Source organism: Sturnira hondurensis, unplaced genomic scaffold (assembly GCF_014824575.4).
Source record: "Sturnira hondurensis isolate 20B ecotype Veracruz unplaced genomic scaffold, ASM1482457v3 Scaffold0006437, whole genome shotgun sequence".
Classification (NCBI taxonomy): Eukaryota; Metazoa; Chordata; class Mammalia; order Chiroptera; family Phyllostomidae; genus Sturnira; species Sturnira hondurensis.
In genome coordinates this window covers 12,449,862-12,459,817 of record NW_028079068.1, presented here as the reverse complement: position 1 = coordinate 12,459,817, position 9,956 = coordinate 12,449,862, and the positions used below count along the sequence as shown (strand labels likewise).

Below are 9,956 nucleotides of genomic sequence, written 5' to 3'. Positions count from 1 at the left end.
ATTTTGATACCTGAAGCAATTCATCTCAAACCATTGCTTGATTCTTCATAAACAAAGTAATTACTATGAAACACTGCCACATAAATCTTGAAATATCCACAAAATCTTATACAAATAATTGTTTTCCGTATAGGAATAAAAGAATCTTCTTCATATACACACAAACGTACAAAAACATGTTCTTCGTGGAAATGGTATTTCCTTGGGTTTTTACAGCAGGGATTAAAAAACAGCAAAAGTGCTAGCTGGAAGGATTCTCCCCTGGCTTTAAAACTGGAACGAAACAACGCTCAACATTTGCAAAACATTCCTTTATTATTAGAAATAAATTATTTGTATAAAAATTGCATGCGTCAACCATTGCATTTATTTTTAGCACAACCCAGGGCTTCAATCCGGTCAGCCATTACAAGAAACAGATTCATTGTCTTATACAAGTTGAACAATGTGGGACAAGAACAGGAGTTCTCACAATCACAGAAAAATACTTACAAGAGTAACATCAGACATGGTTTATTTCAACAGCATTGTTTTTCACAAGCTAACATTAGTTTTCCTTTTGTGGTTTATTTTTAACTGCTCATGAGTAAGTGATACTTTAGCTTGACACTCATTGGTTGTATTGTAGAACACAGGTTTCTTCACTCTCTGTTATTGATACTTTTGGCTCATGGCTACTTGTTGTTCCTTACAAGATTGACTATTGATTTGATTGATTGTAGTCTACAGAGATCTCCAAGAGTGAGTCTTTGGTGGTGCATGTTCACTGTTTTAGATCACATACCAGATTTCTTCATATTGTGTCATTTCCCTGTTTCAGATTGAATGATTGCTATAGCTGATATATGTTGTCTTGGTAGAGGAAGCTGTTAAGAGAAATTAAGAAAAATTAATAGCATATAATAATAATTTTTTATTTTAATTGTTCAGGTACAATTTTTTGTCTTTTACTCCCAGCCCAGCCCATCCACCCACTAGTTTTTGTGCATGTGTCCTTTATATTTGTTCCTGTAAACCCTACCCCTTTTCCCCTGATAATAAATTATTTTGACAAAATAATTAAAAAATTCAAACTCCATAATGACTATTATAATAATACTAACATTTTACTATACTACTTATTATTTTTAAACCATCTAGTAGGAATTCAATGATTGTAGGAATAAACATGAAGTGGCAATTTAATCTGTAAAACCAATACTCTCCTTTATAGTATAAGTATTTAGTAGAACACTAAAAATGTAACAGTTCTGATCTTTAATAAACATAGATGAAATTTAATTAAGTGTATATTTTGATTAACAAAGATTTGCAGTACAAATATTAAAAGAACAGATAAATTATCTATCCTGGAGTACACACAAAAGAAAGGTTTTTTACAACCTCAGTTAAATTCTGTGAGTCTTTGGTGACCAAATTTACCAATTTGGTAAATTCTGCTTTGGTGACCAAAAAGGGTTACTGATCATAATTAGTTGTACTTTGAGAATGAATATATCTTCCACTTAACAACAACACTTGAAAACTCTAAAAGGAAACATAGTAAAATACCAACTGCATAGAATATTTGTAAATATTAAAGTAAATATGATTATTGCCAATACACATTTATGATCTGCTTTCAAACAAAGGATACAAATGGAGATGTTAAAAAGTAAATAACCTCAAAGTAGAAATAGACAATTGTTCTAGTACCAACTAACTATGAGTAAAATAACTATTAGAAGTTATTTTACTCTATTAGAAGAGTAAACTATTAGAAGACCATTAGAATGATATGAATAATATCATTATTAGAAGACCTATTAGAATGATATGAATAATAACATATTCTAAGTCAAATTTACATTCACTATTAGAACTCACTATTAGAAGACCATTAGAATGATATGAATAATAACATATTCTAAGTCAAATTTACATTCATACTTAAATTTCCAGCAAATCTAAATCCAAACAATTCCTTTGGGATTTTGAAAGATGTGATAGAATAAATACTCTGTTATAAAATTCAAATGTGATGTTCTGTGTTTCAGTGGAATTCTGGAATGAATGAATAATCAGAAGAAGACATACATGGGGAAAATGCAAAATATATATGTATTTCACTATATAAATCCAATTCAGGATGAAACAGATTGTGAAGGAATTATTTAGTTTTACACGGAAGCTGAATGAATAATAAAGCAAGACCCTTCCTTACGTATGCAATCTACAAGAGGCTCACTTCAAATCAAAAGACCTACAGAGACTAAATTAAAGGGATAGAAAAGATATTTCATGAAAATGGAAATGAAAAAACAGCCGGGATAGCAATACCTGTATCAGACAAAATAAACTTGAAAACAAAGACTATGTAACAAGAGACAAACAAGGATCCAGCAATTTCATTTCTGGATATTTAGTCAAAGAAACCCAAAACACCGAATCAAAAAAAATATATACATCCACATGTTAACTGCAGCATTATTTACAGTAACAAAGATAGGGAAGAAACTTGTGTCCATCAATAAGCGAATGGATAAAGAAGAGGTGATATATAATGAAATATGACTTGGCCATAAAAATAATTAAATCTTGCCATCTGCAACAACACAGGATGTACTTAGAGGTTATTGTGGTGAGTGAAATAAGTGAGACAGAGAGAGAGACTGCCATAAGATTTCACTTATATGTAGAATCTGAAGGACAAAATATAGAAACAGATTCATAGGCACAGAGAACATTTGATGGTTGCCAGATGGGATGGCTGTTGGGGGGATCAATGAAAAAGATGCAGGGATAGAGAAGTGCAAATTGGTAGTTACAGAATGGTCATGGGGATGTAAAGTACAGCACAGGGAATGTAGTCAATAGTATTGTAGTGTCTCTGCATGGTGTCAGAAGGGTACTAGATTTACCAGGGTGATCACTTAGTAAGTCATGTAATGTCTAATCACTGGGTGGTACACCTGAAACTAATATTATACTGTGTATCAACTATAATTGACAAAATTAAGTAAAAAGGGAATAATTTAGTTTTTGAGCATTGAATTAGGAAATTGTGTAAAGTTCTCCCTCTGACATAACTGGCAATCAGACTCACTTCCTGTTAGTGCCCATCACCACTGGTACGAACCAGACAAGGTTTTCAGAGATTGACATCATGCAAAGTGCACCATCACTAGCATTAGCGCTAGAAGCCCAAAGAAGTGCTCTTTGTAGATGTTTTTGCTGTTATTGATAAAATTGAATATTAGGAGCTTTGTGCCCAAATAGGTGATATATCTGCTTTCTTATTTACATTGCTCATACTTCTTCTAGGTCAGTTTTGTGGCACAGTGGAGAGGAAGTATATTTGGGACCTGGTGTTAAATTATATTTTTTTTTCTACAAAATGAGTGAAAAGTCCACTATGCCAGGTCACTGGTCCCCAGTTTTGTCACTGGTCAAAAGTCTAAAATATTGGGTGTTGTGAGTGTGGGGGCAGAGTAGGTTTGTGTGGGCCCAGCTGTTGCCTGAGTAAACCCAGATGGAATCCTCCTCTTCTTAGCCCATCCACAGCTAGTTAAAGATCCATATTTCATTTTTTAAACTTAGCCCATCCACAGCTAGTTAAAGATCCATATTTCATTTTTTAAACTCCTAGAAGTGAACACTTGGGGAAAAGGTGGTAGAATTCCACTGAGAACTGAGACTATAATTTAGAAAAGAAAAGCAATCTGAATAATTCTAATGGTTACAAAAAGGAGTGCAAGGCTCTAGAAACCGATGATTTAGTCAACATGAAAACAATGATACGGCAAAAACCTTGTGAATGGCAGACAGTTTGCAAGGGCTTTTATCACAGAATTATTCCAGAGCCAAATGGATTAGAGATGTACATGTGAGCTAGCAGAGAGAGTTTTGACAGTGGCAATAAATATGTGGAAATTAGTTTTAGAGCCCAGCAACAAGGAATTTGCTGTGCACACCACACTGTGCTCATAAGCTAGGGAAAGCAAATCTGCTTTTAGCAGTAGCTGTCTTCATGAATTATTCACGAGCATAGCTGGGGAATACCATGTTACACCCATTTGTTAGTCAGGCACAGTCGATAAAATTCATATATATCAACTTCGTTTCTAACTCCCTTCCTGCCCTTCCATGAAACAAGACAATTTTTTGCTTGTTTGGTTGAAATGTAGTTGTCTGCAAATTCAGTAATTAACATGGAGCTGTTGTCTCCCTTCCACCTTCACATTACTTGTATTTTTTTTTCTGTGTAGCTTTAAAACCTTAAATAAGTGACCAGAATTGCTGGCATTGAAATGTCATCACTGAGATGAAGTTTCTAAGTACGATGGGCTAGTGGAGCTGTTCCATGTTCACGAAGGAAAAGGCTTGCAGATTGCATGTATATCAAAAATACACAGCTCCCTTGTCAGAAAAAATCCCAACAATAGAACCATAGTCATAATTATTGAAATCTTCAACATAATGTTAAAAAGGAAGGATTCTAAAACAATAGTTTTTTTAATTTAAGTCTTCTCTTTTCTAATAACCACAGACAAATCTGTATTTCTAATAACCACAGACAAATTCTATATTACCATATAGTATGGTAAATGTTATATTTACCTTTATATGAGGGTTTAGAGTTTATAAAACACTTTTTTAAGTATGGCACTTTCACTTCATTGTAGTAACAGCGACTTACCTGTTACCTGTTACTGTCTGGTAGCAGAAAGTGCGGTCCTGCAGCCACACAGACACTGCTCCAGTGCATTCATTCATCAGCCTGGGTTTACTGAGAATAGATTCCACCCACTGCAATAGGAGGAGTTTTAAATCTGAGGTGGTACAGGGCTAGTTATAGATACTAAATGGCAAAGGCTTTTCCAGTGTTCAGTTACACTTCTAAAGACCTGATTCACTTTTAGAAGACACATACTGCATTTAAGCTATTCAAGTTATTGAAACTTTTAGAGAGTTTATGCTTTTAGAAGACTTTTGACTTTATTAAAACCACTGGTATGTGTAGCAAAGACAACAGGGACACTGGGGTCCACAATACCAGTCATGTAAGAAAACAGGTTAACAATGTTTACCTGGAGTAAGGCTATCAAAGGATGTGTGAAGATTTTGTGCATGATCTCTCCTGGATGTGCAAACTATAATCACTTTACCTGGGCACAATTTATTCAAACTCAAACTACTCCTATAAAAGAAGAATACAATAAACTTCCAAGGTATAATTTAACCTCCTTTTAGGTAGTAATTGACTTGATCTTGATTCACCCTTTTAACTTTCTTTAAATGCCAAAAGTGAGCATGTGGCTCCTCCAGAATATTATAGGCTAACTTTCCATAAAGGCCTCGCAATGGTAATTTTTCATTCTTATTTCAGAGAAAACAGGGAAATGTATACATGCTGTATAATTTCCATTTCATCATCAACAACATACAATAATAGAGAAAAACAGAAAATGTATGAGACTTTGTTCTATAATATGGGATTAGTCTTTAGCAATACTCAAAATTTTTCCTCTTCAAGGAAACTATTTTTTCAAAGGGTGAAAAAGTTGATGAATGTTTTTCTCACCACAGTCCATGGATGAGCCTGGGGTCACTAGCATTTATTCCATTGTAATAGGTTGCTCCTATATGCAACCATAGTTTATAAAGCTTTCCGGACTGAAGCTAAAAAACAAGTACAACTCTAGATGCTGGTGGATCATACTAAGCCTCAGTGTTCAAAATCTCATTGGCTAGCAGCCATTTCCTGCCATCCGACAATAGGTTTTACCTTCGTGTACTAGTGCTCTCAAGGCAGAAAAACACAGAGAAGATTCTGCTCTCAAATCATAAGCATTCTACTCTGATGACTTTGAGAGTAGCTATAGCTCATCTTTTGCTAGGATCCCAATAGGCCTATTTTTAGTTAATTGCTTACCAATAATCAGAGATGGCTATAATATTTTTTTAACCATAACCCATTCTTCTCATGCCTTCTCTTGCAGTTTCTCAAGGTTTCATGTTTGAAGAAAGGTGAATGTGTGGGGAGTGTTTGTAGATTTCTTAAAAAGCTTCTTTCTTTACAAGTGCCTAAAGTTGGTATCAGTGAGCTAAAGGTAATCTTCCTAGAGAATCTGGCCAATAATTTCAAGAAGTCTGATAGTAATTTAAGCCAGTAAGTTTAATTAATCAATATTTATCTTCTAAGGACATGTATGCATATGGGGCATTTACAGTAAATAATGTTCATTTGAAAATCTTGGTGTAAGAGAAGGTTTATATATCTAGTAGAGACTATAAATTGTTATTATAATTAAAGAAGACAAAATCAACTCTTAATCTTCCCTGTATTTCATGTCAATAATACAGAGAATAGGGGAAACAGCCTTCTGGAGGAATCTGAGAGGAGGACACTGTTTTTACATAAGGTTTTAGCCTTAATTATTAAATACCTATGTTGTATTTCCAGAAGATAGGAAGCCCCTGTAATTGCAAGTACCTTTGCTTTTATTTACTTTTGATCCATCTACAGAACTAGTAATGTGATGTTGGCTATTTTTGTTTGTTTGTTTGTTTGTTTGTTTGTTATAACTAAGCTCAGCTTTCTGGTGCTTTTACAGTACAAATTTTCATCTATGTGCTACTCTTCCATAGATACTAAGATGAACTGAATAAATCAGTTAACCCTCCTGGGTTAGCTCAATACCTGTATATGATTAAAACTTTCTTCTTTGGGGGTGGACTATAGAGAAGAGGAAGGTAGGCAATGGAGGGCAAAGCCTAGTGGTGGTTGTAGAAAAGAGTTCTATTTTCAGCATCATGAAGTTTTCAGACAAGAATTCTTATTATCTTAATATGTTCAAGAAGGGAAATCAAAGGAAGTCAAAGAAAGGGACCCCTTGGGGGAAACAAGTATTAACTTCACAGGTCAGTTAACCAGTTTTCTCATTTCCCTAAATATCCAAATAACATTTACTTGTCTAAGATCTTTGATAGTACATTCTATAAATATTAGGTAATTATCAATGCTATAAAAACAACCAATAATGAACTAACAAAGATTAATTACTAAATACTAAAAGAGAATTTTATATTTGGAAGATAGTTCCAAGTTGTAAGCCCTTGTAATGCCTCAAAAGAGAGACCTGAGTGTCACACTTTGGAGATTGTGTGTGCATGTTTGTGTTCTGGAGGAGAGCCATGCACCTTGAAATAATGTGGTTCTAACCAAGTGGTTCTCATAGCCATGACGGTCTCACAGTGTGCAAGTTCCATCGTGACCCTGGAACCATGTAGCACAGTCCCCAAGACTAGTAGAAGAATGTTCAACGTACATCTATTAGGAAGTGCTCCCGCTCTTGACCATCGGAAAGTCTACGGATGACTTACTGTTGGTTTCAAGACTCTCACAGAGTTCACTCTTCACCTCGCCATTTGGTCTGTCATTTCCTTTTTGGATCAGTTTGCTTTGCATTGTGGCAGCTGTCACCACAGCCTTGAAGCTTCTTTTGCGTTTTTGAACGTTCTGCTCTGGATGAAAAATTATAATATAAACCTTGGGCATGTAGAGCATGCCCAGAGACACCGAAGCACTTAAGCTCATGGAGACAGTAAGTGTTGTTGTTTGGATGTACATCTGAAGGGAGGAAAAAAATTAATATTGGTAAGCCTGATGAAAGATAATGCAAATAACAATCATTTTCTCAAATTATTCCAGCTTCTCTGCTAAGGCTGAATGGGAAGGTACTTATTGAAATTGCCCTTAATTATAGTCAAGAATTTTTGTTGTTTTTAACTATTACAGATGTTCCCATTTCCCACACCCTTTTGCCAAACGCTACCCAGGCTCCCCCAACTTCCCTTTGGCCACCATGACACTGTGATCCGTGTCTTCAAGTTTTTGTGTTTGTTTAATCCCTTCACCTTCATTTATCCAGTTCTCCCCACCCCTACTGCTCTGACAGCTATCTGTCTGTTCCATGTATCCATGCCTCTGTTTCTATTTTGTTTGTCATTTTTTTTATTCATGAGATTCCACATATGAGTGAGATCACAGGGTATTTGTCTTCCTCTGACTGGCTTATTTCACTGAACATAATAATCTCCAGGTTCAACCATGCTGTTGCAAATGGTAAGATTTCCTTCTTTTTTATTGTCATGTAGTACTCCATTGTGTAAATGTACCATAGCTTTTTTATCTACTAATCTACTGGTGGGCACTTGAGCTCTTTATCTCTGCTTGCAAATGTGGATAAGGTTGTGTTGTTTATGAGGTCCGATTCCTTAAAACAGACACACAATGTATCTATGATCCTCATCTGTTCACTGTAATAATACTTCTGGTAATGTCAAGTTGTCAAATTGTATCTGGCAATCCTCTGACCCAAACTAATTGTGTTCTTTTTAATAAAGGACCTGAAAACATTTATCTTCAATGGTAAATGCCTGAACCAGGCTTAGGGTTGCCTTTCGCTAGGGGAGACCAGTTCCTCTTACCAGATAGCAAAGTCTTCTTATTCAAACCATGAGGAGAACTTCAGACATGAGGGAGCAGACTGTCCCTGTTTGTGATTCATACCATATAGGTTACTGAGTGCACTGTTCAATTCATCTACCACTAATGTTGTCTGTTTGCATAAGACCTCATTGTGAGTATGGGAATACCTTTCAACAAAGTGATAGAAAATTTGTTTTGTTTCAAGTTTCTCTTTCTCCAAGAAATCCTCAATGATAAATTTTATCTTAATTATAATGTTTTTTCTTTTACCCTTAAGCACTAATGCATTCAAAAATGAAAATGATGGAGTACTTACTAATGTGTAACTATGTGATTATAATCATTTACATAAGCTTTGTAGTAAATTATATGAAATACAACCAGGGTATAAACTTCCTTAGATCCTGTAACCTACATTTTTTTCTTATATACTTTTAAGAAACTATACAAGGTACTAGACACAATAACTCAGACTTCTCATTATTTTTGTTATATGAATATCTTTAAGATGTGATTTATACAAGATCTGATTTACACAATTGTACAGAATATGCTTTTCATAATATTCCACTCTGTCAAATGAACATCAGTAATGACTATGACACATGACTGATGACATTTTAATTAAGAAACACAAAGTCAATCCAGATTCTCAGGTGAGCTCATGCATTCTGGGCCCATGCATACCTTCCTCAATAGCAACATGATTCAAATATATCAGAAAAGCGATAAATTACCACACGTCCTGACCTCTCATGCTACCTGCCAATCAATGAAACTCCATGTTAAATTGGAAAAAAAACTAAGATCTACTACAATCTCAAAGGTTCTGATAAACTGTGGACATGTGCTTTTAAACCTCATAAATCTCCCTAAACTTTTCTGCCTACCTTTAAGCAAATTATCATATGAATACTCATAAAATTCTCATGTGTTGGTTAAGCCTCTCTGAATTCCTACCTATTCTTCAGCTGGCATCACTATGCAGAAAATAGGCTGCAGAGAAAGGACATAAAGGTACGGAAAGAATATAGCCAAATGTAAATCACACTGGTTAATATTCCAAAGCTACTCAAGTAAGTAATGACCAGTTTTGTCCCAGGAAGACCTGCAAGTCACTTTAGCTTAAACAACCAAACGAACAGCAAACACACCAAAGACCCCCCAGAGGTCAAACAGTTGGGAAATGACAGGAGCACCACACTGATCAGCTGGATTATTTCCATGTCCTAATCTGCTGGTCTTGCTAAAAGGTACAGTGCTAAATCCAATTAGTACATAAATACCATTCTATCTTGGAAATTTTGTAAATTTTCTCTGCTGCTATAAATATATATGATAATTTTCTTCCATTATGCAATACAGAAATGACTTAGAATCATTTCCATAATATATAGTAAATTTAATCCAGCTAAATATTAGGCATGAAGAAATTCTCAAATGCTAACTTCCACATTAAATATATTATTACAGTCTATCCTTT

At 34.8% G+C, this 9,956-nt stretch overlaps 1 protein-coding gene across 1 annotated transcript in view; it reads right to left on the bottom strand.

Annotated features, from left to right (window-relative positions):
* Positions 1-295: 295 nt before the first annotated feature.
* Positions 296-9,956, bottom strand: part of GRM8 (glutamate metabotropic receptor 8) — an 830,046-nt gene continuing 820,385 nt past the window's right edge. Inside the window, exons 10-11 of the mRNA XM_037049282.1 lie at positions 7,366-7,612; positions 296-866 (exon numbers count right to left, since the gene is read on the bottom strand). Of these exons, the coding sequence (XP_036905177.1) occupies positions 817-866; positions 7,366-7,612 (297 nt within the window). The 3' untranslated portion in view covers positions 296-816. The remainder of the gene's footprint in view (positions 867-7,365; positions 7,613-9,956) is intronic.